General features: G+C 41.1%; 1 protein-coding gene across 3 annotated transcripts; it reads right to left on the bottom strand.

The window, feature by feature from the left end:
- Positions 1-735: 735 nt before the first annotated feature.
- gng12b (guanine nucleotide binding protein (G protein), gamma 12b) lies at positions 736-22,062 on the bottom strand. Of its 3 annotated transcripts, XM_029500100.1 has the most exons (4): positions 21,934-22,062; positions 17,694-17,738; positions 2,679-2,799; positions 736-2,585 (listed from the first exon to the last, which is right to left on the bottom strand). In XM_029500100.1, the coding sequence occupies exons 3-4, from the start codon at positions 2,757-2,759 to the stop codon at positions 2,460-2,462; spliced, it is 207 nt and encodes a 68-aa protein (XP_029355960.1). In that variant the 5' UTR covers positions 2,760-2,799; positions 17,694-17,738; positions 21,934-22,062; the 3' UTR covers positions 736-2,459. The 3 variants fall into 3 exon arrangements, with proteins under 3 accessions (XP_029355960.1, XP_029355962.1, XP_029355961.1); XM_029500102.1 differs by lacking the exons at positions 17,694-17,738; positions 21,934-22,062 and adding an exon at positions 8,420-8,439 and having other exon boundaries at positions 2,679-2,742; XM_029500101.1 differs by lacking the exons at positions 17,694-17,738; positions 21,934-22,062 and adding an exon at positions 5,181-5,253.
- Between the last annotated feature and the right edge of the window lie 300 nt (positions 22,063-22,362).

The raw sequence follows: 22,362 nt of genomic DNA, 5'->3' as shown, positions 1-22,362 counted from the left end.
GCTTATCGCTAAGCGTTTCCTTCTGCACCAACAGGTAACACAATCTCTGAAAAATGAAGCTTGGACAAAGACAGTTCTATCTATCGACTGACTTGGGTGAGAGTTACTTCAATGTGGGCCAGCATATAGAAGCTGACCTTGTTGTGCATGTAACATCACACCCGAGGAGACACTGAAAGCAGAGAAAGCGCTTCCAGGATGAGCAGGGACTATTGCATAATAGACTGGCCACAGCTTGGGGGCACAAAAACAGATTTACTGAGAAATTAGAGCAAATCAGAATGTTTATGTGCTCTTTCGTCGATACCGTAGACAGCTGTTTTGTTTGATTGTTTTTTTCAACATGGTGACCTTCAATTCTTGAACAAATATCTGTACTATGGTGCCAGGGAGATAGTATAAAGAAGTTTTATAGAGCTCTGACAACAGAAACAGATGCGTCCTGCAGCTATAAAGTTCAGTGAGGTCTATGAGGGTGAACCAAACAATCACATTCAGGGCCTTAAAGCCAATACAATGACTTTAAAGATGCTTAAATGCTATATGGAGGCAAGGCAACTGCCAACGTTCATAACTCTATATGGCGTCATAAATCAAAATGGCATCTTCCAAAGACTACTTCAAGTAGGGATGAAAAAATACAAAATCTAAATAAAAAAATTTAAATCAAGAACCTCTATAAAAGGTAGTATTTAAAAAAAAAAAACCCAAAGCACTTTTTTTCCCTAAAGATTTATTTGCAGAACATGACACACAGTAGGTTGTTACGATCCTCGGCATGTACAACAAACCACAAACATTGTAGCTCTTTGTCTAGTAAAAACAAATTCATACTCAAAAAACATCATTAAAAAAGCCACACGTTCAGTTTTGATTCAAAAAGTTGAATTCACGTTGTGAAAAAAGAAATGTTAAGATAAGGTTTTGACTGCAGTCCTGCAACGTCACAATCAAGCGCATATTGCGATATATCCATGTATTTACGGACATAGAAGGTATTTCTTACACAACAAGTTAGCATGAGTACATGTTGAAATAGCATGTCGTGCACATGGTTAATAAACCTAAGATAGACACCCTTCAACTAAAGAATCTTGATTCTTCACAGTATTAAACAACAGCACTTATGATTAACAGGTAGTCAAGAGGTTGAAGCAGGATAACTTCATTATTAAGGCTCTGGCTGGTACAATCGCAAAATTAGTTGCTTACAACATGCACAAGCACAAATACACAAATAACAATGCTACAACTGCACAATGTTACAGATGTTGGTCTCGCAAATGCGTAGTTAAGTCAAAGAAAGATTTAGAGCAACTGCAAATATGTTTCAAACTCAAGAGTTTAACAGTCATCTAGTGTTTTTCAGTGCTCAAAGTGCCTGAATGCAGCAATAAGCCCCAGCTCTATGTGAAACACAAACTGCTGGAAAAGAAGAAAAAAAAGCTGGTCGTGGGAGACCAGAAATCTGACTGTGACACTGAAAGACTGGCACAGATTGGTCTTTCGTATATTTCTTCCGCAAAAATAGCTGATTATTTTTTTCCCGCGTTTTAACGACTAAGCACAATTTGAAAAGAGCAGAACTCTTTTGATGGGAAATTTACGCATGGCTTTTAAACGTATCATAATTCAGCTGAAATCGGCGGTTGTGGTCATCGGAACTATGTTGTGTAACTAAGATGTATTTACCAGAATGTAGCTTCTTAAACGTGAAAATCGAATAGAAGTTTCAACTGAATTGTCTTTTTCTGAAGTGTTTATTAATAAACCGGAACAAATTTGATTGTGCTCCCGGTAGTAAGACAGAGTTGTAAACTATTGAATGGCTAAATTTAGGCTCAACTTTTTCACTAAATAGCAAAATTTGTTTCAAGGAACACTGACAGTGGGCTTCAGCCACTTCCATATATTCTAGTGTGACAGACAACACAGTTTACCCGGTGAATGAGAGGACATCATTATCTCGGGGGCTCTCATTATCAGTAGCACAGAAACTACAACTGTTTCCTGAACTAAGGCTGATGAAAGTCAGTGGTGAAAGCTGAAAGCCGAAAAGCCTGACTGTGATTGGACCAATGGCTGAGCTTGTTTATGCACGCTGTGATAATTAGAGAGTCAGGAACTCCCTCAATGGCACTGTTCCTTTCAGGCTGAGGTCTGTGGTCTTCTAGATCTTGTCAGATAGCATCACAGAGGAGAAGTCACCACTAAGCCAACGTACTTTACTCATATTTTGACCAAATTAGCTTGAGCTAAAGCTTTGATCCAAGGCCGGGTGTCCGTCTATTCTTTGGTGTAATTGATATCTGGCTAAAAGGCAGAGAGAAATATATTCCTTATCAAACTTCAGCAGGTATGTGAAAAAGGGAAATTTTACACTGGCCTTAAGGCAGGTTGTGAACAGTATTACAATCAGCTTCAAAATGAAAATCAGCAATGAATTCAGCAGAATTTCCCTACAAAACAGTACAAGGTTTCTTGTCCTTGAAAGGGTTTTCTGACGCGGGGATACCCATGAGCAGTGGGTCATTTTTGGCATGTTCCCCACAATAACGCATTAAGTCAGATGAAGCCTTGGACACCTGCAAAGAAATCAATCCACACACTGATCTACCTTGACCTACATGATGCAGAAGTACAGCAACCTGGTTGAAGGATTATCATTGCAAACGCACCTTTATCCTCTTGATGCTCGCCTCTATCCTCAGCTGCTGCACCGTCCGCCTGGCCTGAGCTATGCTGCTGGAGCTCGGCATTTTTGATGATATTGTAGTTTCTGGAAGCTTACTCTTAAATCTGTGTAGGGAAGAAAATGCACTTACTACACACACATTCGTTAATGAAGATATAGAGTTGGCATTTGCACAAGGACTATTACAGCTACAAAATAATTAATTCACATGCCACATGGCAACAAGCTTGTTCTGGGTGATTAAAGGTCAGGTGCAAAAAGAATTACAGAGGGTGTTTTTTTGTTTGTTTGTTTGTTTGTTTGTTTGTTTTTTTATCATAAAACAAGGTAGATTTTTATTTGATGTTTCTCCCATTTAGCTCATGTACCAAAGCCTGCCTGTTCTGCCCAGCATGGGTGTAAACTCAGTGATCCAGGCAGTTACAAATTCATCAAAAGCTTTTGGACTTTTCCATGTTACATTCCCATGCAGGCCAACATACAACAACAAAGTTGTAGCCATGCAAGCAGCTACATTAGACTGTACTTCAATGAAACGCAAATATCTATGACCTTTTGTGCTCAATAGGAATACGATACAAATGCATTTACCATTATCAAATCCTTGGTTAATATTTTAGCATTCAAATATTTGCAAATTACCATATTATGTTTGTCCAGTAGATGTTGAGATATTACAACTGATAAAATTTTTCTAGATAATCTGCTGAACAAATCAACAGCAATGCTGTGCAATCAACAAGAATGCACAAAATACAGGAATGATCAAAGTTGCACTTTTGGTTGCTGCAGAGTTGAACACACAAGCAGCTTTGTATGAATGGCAGAAATTATTTACTGTCTTTACTAAGAAATGTGTGATGCCTCCAGGCTGCAACTTCTCAGAAGTGACAGTTGACATAATCTGGAATTGCTTCAATGTGCGTAAGAACTGTGGCCCAACCTAACGGACTCCTGTTTCATAATTCCCACTTCCAGGATATAATGGTTTACTTTAACCAGGTCATTACGTCACTCTCTGAATTACTCGAAGGAGAAGCTGCATAGTTGCAGTTTGTCTTTCACTGTGGCCAACTGCAGGACAGAGCAAACAGGAGAAGCAGCCCTTTGAGAGAAATTTTCTCTTTCCGTTCTGCACAAATAATTTCTTAGAATAGTAAAGAAAGGGGAACATCTTCTCAGCAAGAACAGGACTCCATATTTTGAAGTTTATCGCAGAAAGCAATACATGTGCTGAAGAGCAATATGGAAAATTTCACAGCGTATCTTTCTGCCTGTAACAATGGCAGCTCTTGTTCCGATGGGAATGCCAAAAACAATGTTTGACACGATGAGCGGGAATTGTTTGCGCTGTGTTCTGATGCAGGATATTACAGAGGAGGGGAGACACGCTGATGTAGAAGGGTGATGAAACTACAGAACTGACAACAGACGAGAGACAAGGCCTTGCATCCCTCTAATTCACCCACCCACTCCCTTCCGCTTCCTCCACAGGAAGCACCATCACCGGCCTCCCCCAACTGTAAGTGATTACATTTGAGGCGGAGACTAAAAATAGACGCTACAAACACAGGCCAGGTGCCAAGGCAACAGAAAGGAGAGCAGAAAATTATTACGTTTTCTTATGGAATTCATGATCAGATTGAAACCACAAGCAATTCCTTACAGTGACAGGCTACGGTACAATCTGCGTAAGCATTCTGTTTTGTTTTGTTTTTGTTACCTTTGCACTGACTGGTCAACTGAATTTAGCTCTTAATGGCGTGTCTCTGTTATCAACACGGCTGTCATTTTTAAGCCCTCGGCTGCACTGGCCAAGCATGAGTGGATACATAAAAAGGGAGAGTTGCGTCACAGGAGGGCTGGAGTTCAGTCCTTGGCATATGCAGGGACAAACTATGACGCCAGCAGCCACTACAGAGCTCTTTGGATTGGCAGGAGGCACAAGAGGCGTAACTGGTTGTAAAATACATTATCTAGGCTCTGCGTTTTCTGTTTTAGGGCACTATTGTCACGCCTGTGTTTGTGCTTATGTCCTAAAAGTGGCATAGATGGATGTCAGCACACGCTAGCAAAAAATGTTTTATTCAATCGAACTTGGGCTTAATTCGCCTTAATTTTTTTCCTCCTTGCGTTTACTCTGGCAATTAAATTTGACTCTAGGTGTATCCCTAATGCAATGTAAGCAAAGCCAGTCACTTGTTTAGCAGCTGGGCAAAAGCTTGTTACTAGCTTATAGTCTACTATACATATACTACATAGCTGTGATGACTATAGCAATGCAGAGTTAAGACAGATAAGTAAAATAGTTGCACAGAAGTAAGGCAGCAGAGAAATGTTCTACCAGAAGCCACAAAAGAAGGGATTGTGGGAAAGCATCTGCAGAAGTTAGTCTGGAAGAGGTGAATGAGTTTAGAACACACACTTGCATCGAGACTGGTTTATTTCCTGAATGTGGGCACACAGACTCCGCTGTGCAGCTCACCTAAAATGTGCTGAATTTCCAGAAATCCGCTCTCTATGGCTGTGTGGTGGGCAACTTTTCCAGTAATCCTGCTGGGTCTGCAACAGTCTTACAGACAACATCTTGAGTTAATGCACTTCAGCAATGTGACTTTTCTGTAACACTATTATTTTCAATTTACAGAACATTAAAAATCCCAGTGTTGTCTATTAAAATATAACTAAATATCATAAAAGAGTATTGGTGATACCACAATCCTGTCTGAGAGCTAAATCTGAAGCTTCGACCCCATTAGTTCAGCAACAAGACAAAGTTATAGGAACTAACTATCAGCGTCTCAGCTCATTGATGAAAACATTACATCTGAGTGATGAAATGCCTTTTGAAACTCAAACTAACCACCTCTTAGATGTTCATATTTACCACATAAGTAGCTTGACTAGTAAATTTTTAGTAAATGACCAAACCTACAATAAGGGTGAACACTGTTCTCTGTATTTAACTCTTAGCCTTCAGCCATGTGTAACATACAAAAAACTGTTTTTCCATAAGAAAGTCACTGAAGATGTATAATTTAAGACATTGCCTAATTGCCTATATAATCCTATTTCTGAATTGAGACCTCTGTCAAACAAATGAGCAAAAAGAGACCTCGCTCCAATAGTGCAAACACAAATAAGCTGGGCAATTTGTCATTGTGGGGTGTGTTATTCCTGTATGTGGACTGAACCTTTAAAGTCCTTTTAGCCAAAAGAATGTGAGCAAAACTTTGAACTGAGGTGTTCCTGTCTGCCTCCAACATGTGTACTTATGGGTGGTAGCTGTAACATGCGGCACTATGGAAGCATTGACAAAAAATATATATTTGAAGTCTGACAGCAAAGAGATTTCTTTGATGTGGCTCCAAAGCTTTATACAGGTTGGCTCACACAGTGCCAACACAGAGGTCCTGCAGAGTTAACGACACCATGTTTTGCCCTGTGGTATGTAACGACTAAGTGCTTAGATCTCTTCCCTGGGAAGAAAAAAAAAAACCCCAAAGATTTTTAATGCATGAGAGATGATGAGATGTAATTTTTCTAAACATCACAAGATGGCCTTCAATTTATAATGATGTACAAAAATTGTCGTATGTTATTGCTATTCACAGTCGCCATCAAATAGCATCCAGATTGTCTAATGTGAGAGTTCTCTTCCTACATTTCAGCATGAAGCAGATTTCATCCACTTTAAGTTATGGTTGAAGTTAATATGAGGCTTCAGTAGTCTGGATTTGAAAAATCTGTGGCTATATATTGAAATTTCTCCTTTTTTTTCTTTTTTCTTTTTTTTTTGCCTTTGCTGAGCTGGGGGAAAAAAGTTAATAATTGTATAACAAAAAGACTATGGCATGATTTGGCTAAGTTAGATTACTGAAGCCTCATGTTGCTACTTTTCATATTTCCAACATAAACAGTGGCAACAACTTAAGTGTGCAAGTGTGTGAATGTAAATGGACGTGAATCTAAACAAACTGTCAGTAACATTAAAAGCCATATAGCTGCGAAGAGCTGTCTTCAATGACAGTGACATATCTCCACACCAATAAAGACAAACATCCTCTCTGTTTATGACATTAACTGTGAAACAAGCAAACATAATAAGCATCCTCTTGACTGATGACTGAGGTGTTGTTCAGTGTCTGATAAGCAGAAGGCGGGCTGAGAGCTGCAGTCTGAAAGATTACTTATCAGCTGTCCGGTTCCAAAAGTGCCAGGCCGTGGGACACTGAGCAGCTCCATTATCAGCCTGTAACACTGCTAAACTGCCTGGCAACAACAGCAGCAGGCTCCCAAGTCTGCTCCCGGGCCAGGATCTGTTTCCGTCTCTACAATAAGCCCTTAGGCTTAGGCACATGTGAGAGGGCACAGTGACAATGCAGTCGAGCTATCAGCATTGTGCCACACTCGCAACTGCAGTTTAAGCATTGTGTAGAACAGAGGCTCCGGGACAGGAGTCTAGAAGAGCAAGTTTAACTGCGCCCTCATGAGTGTTAATCTCAGACAGCCTGATGCTATCTGGGAGCCAGACTGTCCAGTCAGGCGTGCAGAGGAAAGAGACAGAGGCCTCCCAAAGAGAAACAAACACACAGTGTCTCTTCTGCATTCTGTTCAGACAAACTGTCTGACTAAAGCCATAAAATTTCCATCTATGAAAGAACATGATCCAACACTTTGATGATGACAGAATCCAAGGTGTCATGGATGCTGGCCAAAAAAACTTAGTGTGGAAGAAAGCAAAGATGAAAAGAAAGACAGAAGGATCCAATGTTTACGCTGCTGATTGAAACAGGCAATGAGGGTTTCAAGACCCTGAGTCACGGGCTGCGAGTTTGTCTCTCAGTTCCACAATGTGCACTTTTCCCCTTGAGCTCTGCAACGGCAGGGAACAGCTTTGCTGAGGGTGAGGGTCAGCTTTAGGATAACTCAAGTTTCTGTCATCCAGTCCTTTCCGCCCACCTGGGCCCCATGTGCAGAAAAACTGGTTCCTTTGACTGTGTATCAGTGTATGCATGTCTGGCTGCACAGCCCACAGTCACAGCCGTTTGAAAGTTCAAAGCTGTGAGTAAAGTGCTTCTGATTGCCTGCGATACAAGTTCAGCTATTGCCATTCATACAACAACCTGTGGAGTGGTACAGTGAGTAACATACATGGATTACGGCTCTCTTTGAAGTTTTGGTGATTGTTGAAAGTCAAAGAAGACAAGTGGCTCAAACAACCCTGAACCAGGTGCTGCTCTCTTTGCTTGCATGTCATGTTTTTTGGCATTTTTGAGAGCTGGGAGCTGTTGCTTTGAATTGACTCTCCCCGAAAAACTAAAATCTGACACAGAGTATCTGCTTTGCTGCGTCTGAAATTGAATCTGGAAAGTCGAATGGAGTGCAGTGTGCCCAGAGCTGCTAATATTGATACATATGAATATGGGTGGGGGGGATCTCATCTCCTGCTAACGTGTTGCATGCGGAGTGTGTCCAATAAAGTCCAATAAAACAGCTTTGGTGCAGCTCTCTTGCAGAGCCTTCTGCAATTTTGTTATTTTACAACATTTGAAAGACTTATGGCTCTGTGTACCAGAACGCCACTTTTTGTCACATTGCATGTATTACAGTGGCATTGCATTTCATTTGTATGTTCTTGTTCCCCAGAAGATGAATCCTTCTGACGACTCCAGCAGTCTTTGTTGATCCCCTGATTGACCTCAATTACATTATGAGGTTGACTGTATGATGTTATTTGACATTTAGTTGTTACTTTAAGAGATGCAAAGCGACTACTTTTTTTAAATGAATGCTGTGCCTCAGCTGAATGTAATTATAGGGACAAAAAGAGGAACTATAAAGATAATATTTGAAGTTCTGGCAAATGGCACATAGGCGGATTATGATATATAAGAGATTTTGAAACAAAGAATCCCTTTCTACTCTGCACGCTAAAATACTCGCAGTAAAAATCTTGTTACAATGAATGGAATAGTTATAAACTACTGGATTTGCTATCTACTTCTTTTAATTTTAAGTTCCTGCTTCAAGACACTAATAATGGACCTAAACTTGACTTCAAAGTGATGTTCGCGCACACAAAATCCTGCAGTCTGGGGTTAAGGATTTTCCCCTTTTACAGAATCCAGCAAGTATGGGTAAGACATACAGTTTGCAACATAGTTATTTTTGTCCTTTTCCACATCTCCTTATTTTCTCTGAGACATCTAATAACCCTGCTGTTATCACTACAAATCCTCAGAAAACAAGAAGCTGCTTCAGTAGTGGAAGAGAGCACACAACTCCATGTAAGAGCCCTCAAGGCACAGCTGAGTGTAACAGTTAATGAACCCTTTAGTCCACCCTGTCTGCTCCCTGATCCGACGCTGTGAGTCGTCATGCTGACTGTCTTTGTCTTATCTTGCTCACTCGAACACAATAGAGCCACACAGATTGGCTCCATGGGCACAGACATTCAGAGCTGCTTTTGTGGTTTCGTGTGAGAAGTTAAAAAGTCACACATTTGATGGATGGGATACAGTTAGTGTGTGAAACTCTGTGTGTGTGTGTGTGTGTGTGTGCCTGTGTGCGTGTGTGTGTCTCTATGAATGCTCTGTGTGCAAGGTGTGCCTGGCTGCTATTTCCTGCCGAGTGGGAGACATGAAAGCAGTGAGATTTTTATGCCATCGATATTACTGCACAAACTGTCTCCTCCCTGACATGGGAGAAAAACTCCCACAACCAACAAGAAAAAAAACCCCAACTTTGCTCTGAGCAGACCACTGCATTCGTTGAAAATCTCCCACGGAGGGAAGTTAGCAGAAAGGGGGGGGGGAGAGCCCGCTGTCTCCCACCAATACTTCCTGGAGACTGGGACAACCCTGGATCTGCGCGGGTCTCCCCGACAACTGAGCTTTGTCTAGACAGAAACCAATGCTCTGCTCACTGGATAGGAATTCAGCAAACTTACAGTCCCACACTCTCACACCACCTTTAGCCTGACGCTCTCACATGTCACCAGCAACCAAACTCACAGGTCTTATTGTTACACAATTACGGCATTTACACCACCCAGTCATTCATGACACAACAAAAATAAGAGCTTTTTTTTTCCAAATCCATAAAATCAGCCTGTTCATTCTAACTGTGTGGGAATCTCAAACCAGATGCAGAAAATTTTGTTTGATGTTCTCTTCACATCGTAAATGAGAACCAATAGTGTGGGATGCAAATGACTGTGTGAAGGGCGTGGAAAGCTTAAAACATGTCACTCCAAAATTCCGACACTTTTTTTTTTTTTTTACACACCACATTGGTAAAAGGCAAACATCAGTAACTCTTCCTCCCAGGCTTCTGATCAACATATTAAACAAGCAGACGCCCACCAGCACACCCATCATGCATGCTGAAGCTATAACATTTCCTGACCAATTCTTGTGTGTTTATATTGAAGTAATTTCCCCATCACCTCTGTTTACTATGCACGTCCTGCTTGACTTTTTATTTGCACTTCATGCAGCTGCAGAATAACGGATTACCATTCATTCAGGGCTCTGGAGAGATAAAACACAGAATACAGTATGATCATGTTAGACCATTATTAAAGTGCATAGAGTTCGGAGGAATCAGATGAGAGGTCTGAGGAGGCAGACAAGAGTTCTGAGGAATCAGACAAAATTCAACAGCAGCTACTGCATAGCACTGCACAGTTTTGCCACAAGGGGTATTTCATTTAAATTTTTAACAAATAGCAACTCCAATTCAACTTTCACAAAATTTTAACAGAGCAAAGAAACAACCCAAATAAATCCCATGGCGAATACGACTGACTGTGTCAGCAGTATGTGTGTTATTTAGAAAATGACAGCAGTGGTGTGTAGTTATATACGTGGACCTAATCAGCACATGCCCAGCACCGAAGGAGTGTGGTGGAGTGGGTGATAGGGAGGGTTCATCATTACTGCCACCTGACTGCTTATCATGATGAACACAAGACAGAGAGAGTGCTAGAGAATAAGGGGGGGGGGGTGGAAAAAAAACACAGGCTTCTGACCTCAGTAACAGGAATGACCCGCCCCCCCCTCCCTCTCTCTCTTCCTGTGAACTTTGGAGTGGCCCAGAGCTGAGTGAGCACTAAACAGCTCATAATGAGCAGCCATGGGGGAGGCAGAGGAGAAGGCTGCAAACGTGAGAGCTGCCAGGGCAGACACCATGTCCACAGTGTCCTTCAAGGGAGGCTCCACAACTGGTTATAGCTTTTTCTCATGATATCACCCTTTCTGGAAGCCACCTGATTGCAAACATTCAGTCCTGATGCATTAGTAATCTGTTAGCCGCCAGCATTAATTACTACAGAATCTGTATATACAGTGAGTTGTGAGATTCGGCGCAATGATGAAGGTATTATTAAGAGTGAAAGAATCTCAAACATCCACCTCATCCAGCTCTGCACAGGGGTCACTGCACGCACAAAGTGCACGTTTTCAGAGGGAGCACATGCATTTCGTATGTGTTTCAGGATCAGTGTATTCAGAGAACGCATGAATTTCACAATAGTTGGTCACTGCATTTAATTGGAAAGTTCATTGTGTATTATTAAAAGCTGCAACTTTGTTTTCCCTGGGAGTCGCGTGTGGACCAAAAGGGAGCAAAATTGAATTGATGCATTTTGCCTTAGAAATCGTTACAGCATCAATGAAAAGATATAAAAGGGAGATTTCTTTCGCCGAGATGGAAAATACTTCTTACCTGTGCATTTTAGACATGTATTTCGTATCAGCATAAATGCATAGTACAGCTAAAGGTTCATGTTACAGATTAAGAGGGTAGCATAATAAACAGGTGATGAGCTTATTAAACATGATGCATTTCAACCATGCTCACACCAACACAACAACCACAGCTGCACCTTGTGTCTGGCACTGATAGCTGCTAACATGCAAAACTAAGACACTTGCTAAATATCAACATGTTAACTATGCTAGCTTTGTAATTGTGAGCATATTACTACTTTTCTTTCCACCTCTTCCATTTCTCTCCCCTACCCGAACCAGGGTCTGTATCCCCACCCCGCTTTCACTGGTGCAGTTGGTGATAGGTCAGAATAGTTGACAGTAGTGCTGCTTGAGATAGTTGTCTTTGTGTGAGGAGCGGTGATGGCTGGCATTAGGGGGGTGACTCTGGGACGCCAGTGATCACTGTTTAGCCTCCTGGAGGTGTCGTGGGCCAAACTAGACGAAACACCGGTGAAAGGAGGTTCCCACCTGATGATCCCAAAGACATGTTAGCTATCACTGCTCACTGTCCTAGTTGGATATTGTCTGTAGGGCACATAGGCAGGGCAAAGTTTGTTGTAAGGGAGTTAATCACTGAGTCTGGTCCATTTTTTGTTGCACAAGTTTTTCTGTTTACTCTGAATTGCTACCATTTCTGCTTTGCTCCAAATAGCGACATGCTGAAGACTGCCATGCCCTTCAGTTACCATCTGCCTCATCATCTGTCCAATAAAAGTGACAATGCTCCTCCAAAAATCAAACACGTTTTCGAGGAGGTGTCAAGTTTTGGTTCAGACAATAAAAGATGTCTTGAAATTTGTTGTGGAGCACAGAACTTTGGCTGCTGTAGGTTGGGATTTAAAAAAAAAAAAAAAATTCTGCAGGTTCCACACTACAAGAGGCTCCTACAGTTTCCACAGTTTTATACATTGCGTCCAAATTGTGTTAAATTAATTAAGAACATAAAACAACAATCATAGCAATTTCTTGTAAAAGAGTCATAAAAATAATACTCTGCGAATCAAGTTTCATTTTTAGAAAAATAAAAACAAAAGTTATCAAGCAGTGAGGGCAACGACCTTTCATCCCGTAATAAAACTTAAAGGAGGAGACAACTTCAGAGTCCTTTCCCTCTTAAAGTTGCAGCTGTTGCGCACAATGTTTGCAAAATGAAAAACTAGCAAAAACAAGAGTCTTGAGTGTATGTTCAGTTCAGACACAGGTGTGACACTGTCGCGCAAGGGCCAAGACTGTATGACTCCTGTTGTGTCCCAAGTCATGCAAATATGCACGTTTCCACGCATGCACTGTTAAGTGGCAGATGAATACTAACACGTGACACTGATGCTGTTGTGAGAGTTATAATAACCAGGAAATGCAATGTCATCTCTAAGAGGGAGCATGAAATGCATAGTACAGACTAATTAGCACAGTACACCAATCCAGTTCCAGGAAATTTGCAGAAAATCTATGCCACAGTAATGAAGTAAAACTCAATAACATTTTCTGCTGAGAATCAAACCAGAATTTGGTTTGACAATGAAATGTAAACACACTTTTGAATGCACATTATCAGATGACAGTGAAGGATTTACATGAGTTAAAACATTTATGCCATTATGGCATAAGGTTATAAAGACTCCAACAAGTCTGCTCCTTAAAAGGGCCGCAATTTAATGTACTGTCAACCTGCTTATTATCCAAACTAAGGAACTTGTCTTCCCAACCAAAGCTTTACTTTACCTCAGTTAACAATGACCTACATTATATGTTATCCATGCTCTTTCTGGTGCAGAAAGTTCAACTGATGACTGAAACTTCTTCAGTCATGCAGTTTAGGGCATTATAATGCCGTATTCATTCAAAGCACCGACCAGGGTCTCACAGGGAAAGTATGCGCAGGCCGGTTGCAGCGGTTTGTTTTCAGAACAGTGTAACTCCAATGGAACGCAGCTGCAATGCTGAGCAGCATACCTCCCTGTTTCCCCCCCAATGAACATCAATCAAAGGTGCATTTTTTACAGCAGCACAGACCACCGAGTGTATACTTCCAAGGCAAAGCTGTTAAAAGCAACTTATTTCTGGACTGGAAAATATTTCCTTTGCCACTGTCTGGTGGAGGTAAATGTTAGGGGAAAAAGAAAAAAAAAAAAAAACTCTGACCGGGAAAGTGTAGCATGAAGAAAAGAATGTCAGGCATGCGACCAGCGGCTGGGCAGACTTTTTGGGCAGGGTGACATCCTGACTGCCGCTTGGTCCTCCTCTCTCAACTGCCAGACCCTTATGTTTGTTAAATGGATGCCAACATTCCCCGGACAGCTCCTGCAGCAAAGATCAGGGTGGCTCGAAGACACGTGGCACAAGAGTGTCTCAAAGTGGACACCGGAGCACAGGGACAGATAAGGAAAGCTGTGTGCACTGTTTAATGTCAGCACCCTGTGATTATGATTACCGGCTTTTTAAGAGAAGACATTCTCTTGTAATGCAGAGGCACTTTGTAGGATAACAAATGAAAGCATGTAAAATTGCAATTAACAGCCAAATATGTGAGATTATACTTACAACAAAGCAGTGCTTTGAGCTCACCTAAGCGTGTTGCCAATGTTCACAAAAGATCATTAGCTAGCTAATTAAAAGCCTAATTTCAAAAATTGTGCAAATACATCTAGTGGATGTTGAAAAAACAATGCGGTTGTCGGTCTGGACGAAAGTAGTGGACCGGCAGACCTGCTGACAATTCCATGCAACGAGACATGACGCTAGTGTGGTTAAAAACAACATACACATAACCTTGCCTGCAATCCCCCTCACAGACAGAGGTGAAAAGAGCACCTGGCAGGCAGTTGTGTGAGAAGGCTACCGGTGGAAACAGGATCTGCAGTGACCTAGTTGTCGGGTAGGCTGATAATATGTCACAAAGAGGGGGGGCATGGTAATTACACATCTGAAACTCCACTAATAATTCATTCACGGTAATGGTTTTGAGTAGGCTCCATGTTGGCTGGGATGAACATTCTGTTTTCTTCCCACGGAGCGTCACGTGGGAAATGCTCCTCTGCAAATAAACCACAAAACATTTAGAGTATTAATCTAATGTATGCGGTTCGCATTGTTGATATTTTTTTTAGGTGAACAAGAAAAAAGGTTGGGGCTCAGCTGCTGAGGAAGTCTCAGTGGCACACAAGTGATACTTTCGGAGCCCTGTGGCAAAAAGTTAATGAGGCTGTTAGTCCTACTTCAAAGCCAACATGTGTCTACATTATAGCTGTGCAGATAGGACAGCTAATCTCAAGTGGTATTCACATTCATCCGGGGCACTTAAGGGCCACCCAGTGCATACTGATCATGGTTTGAATTTTCAGAGTTAGAGGTCCATGTCAATAAATAAGTTTAAGATATATACGTGGGAGTTGATCGTCCATTTCTACATGCCACCCACATTGCATTGTGGATCTCAAGAAAAGAAGCCAACTTCCAAAGATGTTGGATGAGAAGAATATATTAGCTCTGTCTCTTGCATAACTGTTTTGTTTTCCTCTTTGCTTCAAAAAAAAAAAAAAAAAAAAATCAAGCATAACTTATGTGACATGAGAGAAATAAACAGCTTCACATGCAGATATGAGTGATTTCCATCTGTTTTAACATATGGTTACAGATGGAACCTGCAGCCCCCGCCCCCCCCCCCAAAAAAAGCGAAATACACAAGCAGCGCCGGGTTTGCTGGGCATGAATGCAAACAATCACGACTGGTGATCAAATGAGTATTAACCACAGTACTTCCTGCACAGGGAACGGGCACTCCCGCCTCTGCCCATAACTAACCAACATGTGTAGGAGTGTGTATGTGTGTGTGATGGAGACTTGGGGGTGAGAGAATGATTTGGAAGGAGGGGGCTGGTTGTTCAGGAAGTAGACGTAGTGCAGCGCAGTAGGAAGATGCCCATATATGAGCAGCTGCTTATGAAACAGGATGAAGGACATGCCTGAAGAGATCTGGGATCTCCTGGGGATGCAACAATAATGCAGTAAATGTGTAAACCGCCTCCTACATGTTTAAACACACACCCTGACACAGAGAAGCTCAAGTTGCATCAAGCCCAAACTTCAACCTGACAGATACACCCTGGTGTAGTGTCTTTAGTAAACATCCTACCTACAGCCTTGTTGCTATGTAACGATTACTACAATCAGGTGATTAAAATGTAAGCAAAATGAATCATCCCAATATTTTTTTTAGCTTCTACAAACATAAAGTGGTATCAGTTTTAACAGAGAGCGAGTTTCTGTTGCCACCAACTGTACACAATGGACAAAGGCCCTGCAGCTAATTAGTAACACACCTGCACGCAAAAGGAGCCTTTGTTAAACACCTGCATGTCAACTAGGTCACTGTTTCACTCTCATATGTACATTTTTGAGGCTTCAACCATCAGTATTAGCATTCACTTGGCATTCAGCCAAAAGTATAATTTATATATAAGGACTGTCCTAAAGAAATAACTTCACTGCAATTTCACTGCAAGTACCTTGTACCGCATGCGCAAGTTTTTTTTTTTCCTGTAAATCCGCCCTTGCCTCATTTCTCCCCTAAGAAGAAGTTTCACTTCTATTACATTGTACTCATGCGTGTGTAGAATATAATCCTTTAATGCTCTGCATTGATCAGCCAAGGTGAATTAAAAACAAGTGGCGCAAGAAAATCTGAATATAAAACACAAAAGGAACATGTTTGCATGTTATAGTCGTATCAAATAGCGAGTAGTGAGTTTTTCTTAATGCTGAGTTAGAGAGAAAATAGACAGCCTAATACTGCCCTCGTGTGGACTAAATATTTTACTTCCTCATCGAGAGTTGAGTTCAAATACATTAAGAGATTTTGTCACAAGTCACTTTTTGAGTAGCAATCCTACATTAAAAGGTTCGTGGGAACTGCAATAATCTCTCCTATTCATTCAAGTGTGTAATGGTGTGATAAACTCCACACTCCTAGTTTTGGGCTGAAATGCCTCCTAATTTAAAGTAAGCGAGCTAATCTCTGTTCCTGTTTCCCCAGACACAGAATCCGGACTACAGTTTTGAGATGAAACCTATTAGTTATGTTCAAATCACACTAAAAAGGAAATTCTGGAGGGACAGAATATGCATGAGCAACACAGTGAAAAAATACAGATATCTGATAAAAACAGAGATTTAAAAATGCAAGGCTATCATCTGCTGATGATAGAATTTAACAGGGAGTAGAAGAGGAGTAGGTTACAGTAGGTCCTTTTCACTGTTGGGGATAAAATTATTTACTTCAATATTTCAAATTCCTTTGCACGGCCAGGTGACAGCTTGGCCTTTTTAAGAACAATCAGCTTCCTGCAATCTGAAATGGGTGGATTCATGTAAAGTGATGCAGGTCTGGAGACTGTAGTCCCTGATATGGGCCAAGCTCTTCAAACAGTATCTGTTAAATCCCTGACAGTTTCATTAATTACCATATTGTTAAAGCTTTATAGAGGAATAATAGGCCTAAACAATGTAAAGTCTGTGGCATTCCCCTTGATACCACAGGACACATGGAGCAGTTCCTGGAACATGGCTTTATGTATCTACCAACCAACCTAATTGTAAAAAATGATCCCCCTTCCTGAGTTACATTGTTGAATGTCCATAATTGTTTTTGCAGAACATTATGATGTCACAGGAAAGTTGGACTTGGGCCACTTGTATATGTCATCACATTGCCATTTTACCCCAGGAGACATTTGTGTTCAATTGTTTTGAGTTTAAATTCATGAGCTATGACCAAAAGCATATTTTGTGACCTTTGACTTTGGCGCATTAGCTGATATTTGAAGTGACCATTTGTGTTAAGTTTCCTGAAGACTAAACTGAAATATTGTGTTCACAAGAATGGCGTGTCAGATGGTGACAGAAGGCATAAAATCTTTCAATAGGTTGGTGGGTAATTTACCTGCCAGCATATTGAATTTGGCAGCAACATCAACAGCTGTAATCTACCACAGCATGGTAGACTGTTTGTATCACCAGAGGGCAGCACATCACAGCCAAGTAATGGTGTGATGGGTGACATGAAAAACTAAAGGGACTGGGTGCGATTAGTAATAGATGGACTGGGGAAGAAATGTTTGTCATTCAATCTTTCTTTAAATTACAGCAGAGGCTGTGGACTGGTGGTGCCAACTGGTGGCAACAACTGACCCATAAAGTAAACAATCTATAACCGAGAGACTGACCTGTGTGGGAGAGGATCTCAAGGAGCCGTTAAAACCAGCATGAATCTGGGAAGAAAGCAGAGGAAACATATATTAAATTGCCATAACACCAAATCAAATGACTTTCCAAGACTGGAGAGAGAGAGATTTACAGAAGGTGGAAAGGTTCCAAGTGTGAGAAAAACATCATTTTTCAGATAAATATGTTCACCTCAACGAACATAGACAGATTTGTGTAAATATCAAATATTGCTGATTAATATTTCAACCAACAGCTCCCACAGAGAGATGAATGCCAGCCCACTGGCAGCAGCTTCCTCCTCAACAACATAGGGGAAATGTTGTGCTGGCAGGCCAAGTCGGTTGTGTATGGAGATACTTAAGCCTCCGCTCAATTTGCATTCATTACCACATTCCAGTGAAACCAGTTAGATGGCCAGTCACTGGCGTGAGAACTCTCCATGTGTTTTAGCTCTCGCCATTAGAGCTATTCATGCTCTTTTTATAGCTCGCTTGAAAGCTAAGGGCCCAGGTGCGGCCTGTTCCCAGTTTGGGCTTTTTGTGAATGAATTTGAGAATTAAGAACGATTTAAAATTGCCCTATTCTATCATATTGCATTTTTGAGGAGTAAGCTTCGCCTGTTCGCCTCTTCACCAGTTGAAGAGGCCTGCTAGACATTACAGCAAATACTTTTGCTGTTTGTGAAAAGCAGATTGCAAGACATACTGTCAACAGGTCTCAACAATTCATCCAAATCCTGAAAAATATGTACTTATTTAGGACATAAATTATTGTTTTTATTTTTAAAAAATGAATCAGGAAAAATTCTGATTTTCTGAAATACAGGGCGAGGAAAAAAAGTGTCAACTGGTAAAATGCTTTATATATAGTGTTTTCACTTAATATAGTAATAATTTAACCAGTCAGGGAAATTAAAGTTTGGGATTGAAACAACAGCATTGGATTTGATTGTGTTAAATGTGTTCAGGGAAACTCAGCTGAGGTTACATGACACAGAGATACAACAAACTGACATGGGAAACTAGGAATAACTATTTATCTTTTAAAACAGCAGCCGCCGACAGGCCTGTCACTCTGCATTGCTTAAACCAAAGAGATTTTGCAAGCTGTGTGCCAGTTACTCAGCAACCTCTTCTTCTGTTGTAATTTACTGTGCTGCAGTATCGGTGTAGATAGGAGATGCTGTATTGTCAGCAAAAAAATGATGTAGCCCATTGAAACTGATTACCCAAAAAATAAAGAATATGAGCTAAATACAAAGTTTTACACAGAACCTGTAAATTAAGCACACCAATGTCTGCCATTGAAATTAAGATTAAATTTTGAAAAGTAAATGGTGGGATTTCTTCTCACTTATAGCAAATATTTAAATTTGGAGTATTTGCTGTCCCCACGACCCGACTTCAGAGAAACAGATGAATGTGTTTGCTGTTTTAAAAACCACGGAGAGCCCGTTTAGCCTGTTTTCAACAATCTTAATTTGAGCCTACCATCTGAGTGAACAGGGAAAAAAGGTACATTTTAATATACATGTATTTACTGTTTAGTGATGCAGTCACCTTTGTTCAGCGAATATAAATTCATGATGCACTACGGGACCTCCATAGTGCAACCAAATCTAACAATTACAAATCAGTGCATACTTGACCAACAGGCACCATCTGCATGGAGGGAGGGCATAAGGGAAGGCTAATTAAATTTAATGTGAGTGAGTTTATTATGAGACTCAATTCTCTGATGCTGCACAGATGCACCACAGAGACCTGGAATTGCTTTGTGTAATTCTGTCAGTTGAGCTACAAATCACAGGTCTATAAATGTTCTGCTGCAGAGATATGGCAGGTCCCACAGTGTCAATGATATCATATACATGGTGACACTGGCCAGTGGCAAGGTGGCTGTCACACAAGAAGTGTGCGTCACTCCACAGGGACAATGACCCAGAAGCTAAAAGTACAACCTGCCAAGGGGACAGGAAGGGTTACGGTGATGTAACGCTTATGGCACACGTGCTGATCAAAGTTAGGTTACAGTCACATAACTTTGACTTTTAGGAGACTCTAGCTCCCCAAGGCAACGCTAAACTATTTGGTACCACCCCAGTAAAAGGCAGAATTGTATTTATACCTTTTTAAAAAACACATGAGAAAGTCTCAAAAGCGTTCATGTTAAAAATAAGCACATGTAATCGCATCAATTTTGTGTGTATATGTATGTGTGGTAGGAAAACAGTAATGGGTGAGCGTGACTTCCATGACTGCTTGATAAGATGATAAAAGCACTATCCATTTAGCAGAAGTGTAGACAGATGAGTCACCTCAACTCACATGGCAGATAGAGTGAAGGCACAGGCTAAAGCAGCATCACTGTTGGACTGATGAATTGTAACTTACTGTAGGGAGTTACCATTTTAACAGTTTTTAAAAATGGAAAATTGCCCGTGATGAGAAGCCATCAAAAACCTTTACAGAAGCCTCCTTTCCAACAAACGGTTAAAGCTTGGTGTATGCAGCCCATTAATATGTGACATATCCACTCATACTGACTGATTGTGTAACACCTTCGTTACGGTGACATGCTGCAGTGAAGAGGCTGAGAGAGCTCTGACGTGTGTCAAAGCAGCCCTCCATTTTTCACATACTGCTGTGGACTAACAGGGCTCGAGTCTAAAGGCAGCAGGTTCTCTGTGTTGATTGGAAGCATTTCAGAAAGTCTTTGTGACCGGAGCAGTGACGCACAGGCGAGCTCCCCAGAGGCCGAGCGTGGAATTTGAGTCGAGGGATAGAGGGAGCAAGGGGAGGGCAAAGCTCTCACGAGATTAAACTACACTCAAGTCTGCACCAGTGACCGTGGTGTAACCAGGCAACATGATCAATGTCAGCGCCAAAAAGTCACACACAAAAAACGCCTCGATTCCTTTCAGAGGTCTGTTAAACAGTTAATCAAAATTTGCATTCGATGTTTACACCATCAAATATCCTTAAATCATAATAAGATACTCTAAACAACATAGCTCTGAGCTGATCAGTAAAAAAGGTGATTCTTAGATTTATTAATAATAAAATTCACCATTATTTACAACACTGGCCTAGTGGGAGACACGAAATGTACAGAGGTGGAAGTGCTGAACATGGTATCACTAAAACTGCTTTTCAAACAAATTCATTCAAATTCTGCAACAAAGGTAAGGTTTTTTTGGGGGGGGGGTTCTTTTTTAGCTTTTGTTTGTTTGTTTTTTACTTGTATTTGTAGTCAGAAGCATCAGTTCAACTAAGACAAATGTAAGTGAACCTCATGACGACTGGACCGAAGATTAATGGCTTAGGTTATAGATGACTGAGATAACACACTGGTTTATTATTTTTGTATCATCATTGCAATTTTGCGAATCAATAACAGTTAGTTTCAGTTTACAGTGAACACAGAAGATAAAGATTCTCTCTGTGTTTTATAAAAGCTCTGAACAAAAACACTGCACAGTGAAGAATAAAAAAGAAAAATGGATTTCACAATCCAGTATTTGCACACTTTTGATAATGCGTCTGTTCCTAAAGTCAGGACTTTTGTTTGGCTCCTCCAAACATTCACCATATTTCTCTGTTACCTGCAAGCCCCGTGTCATTTGATGTCAACTCCAGTTGGAAGTTTAAAGGTTAATTACACGTTCCTTAATTTTCACATTATGTTCCACAATTTAGCTTCCATAAATGGCATTGGGTTTTTACTCTATCCTCATTTATTACTTTGACTTTATAGTTCAAATAAACATGTCAGCCATGGAACTGCGTGACACCCGCTGATACTGAATGACTTCTCCTGGTAATTTAGCATCCATCACAGAGATGATAATATATCTATTATATATATCCATGTTGGCACCAAAAAACAGACTGCTCCCTCACTCCTGCTTCACACGTCAGTGTCATTTTCACAGCGATTCCCCACGCTGCAAACCATCTCGAACAAATACACAAACGTGTTTTTCCTCTGTTGGTTAATCGGTTAGTCAGTCCACAGTTCACCGTCGGTTGTTGTTTAACCACAAAGAAGCATCATGTCATGTTAAAGCTGCTCAGAAATGATTCGTGGTCTCCGTCTGCCAGTACTCACCTGCTCCCCCAGCTCCGACAGACAATTTGTTTTTATTTATCATTATTTATTTATTTATTGTTTGTTTGCTTGCTTTCAAAATCCAGACGCGTAAAAGAAATCCAAATGAAGGAGATTTCATTTAAATACCTGATTGTCCGGCTGAGTCGAAAGACAAGTTTTGCGATCGGGGAGGAAACACATGGATCCCTGCTCCTGCGAAGATCGGGGACACGGATGGTGATCCGCCGAGCTGCTGGGCCGTCTGCGGAGGAAGGGACTCTCCTGTCCACGTGAGACCACAGCGTCCTCTGTGGGTGACACCGAACCACCGAGTCAGTCCGGACTGGCAACGCGAAAACTCCTCTTCCTGTGCAAACCGACTGTGAGTGAGAGATCAACAGTAAATTGTTCATTCGTGAATGCAGCAGGCGCGAATCTGCACGTTTTTTGTGTGAGAATCAATAAAAAGTGGTTTGTGCAGCGCAACCTTATGTTTTCTTGCAGACTTCTAGCAGGAGGGGTTGGAGGGGGGGTGTCTGTGGGAGGTCAAGCTCCTGCTACAGCGCAGAGGTTGCA

This window comes from Echeneis naucrates, chromosome 4 (genome assembly GCF_900963305.1).
Source record: "Echeneis naucrates chromosome 4, fEcheNa1.1, whole genome shotgun sequence".
Classification (NCBI taxonomy): Eukaryota; Metazoa; Chordata; class Actinopteri; order Carangiformes; family Echeneidae; genus Echeneis; species Echeneis naucrates.
This window is presented reverse-complemented; position numbering and strand designations above follow the sequence as displayed.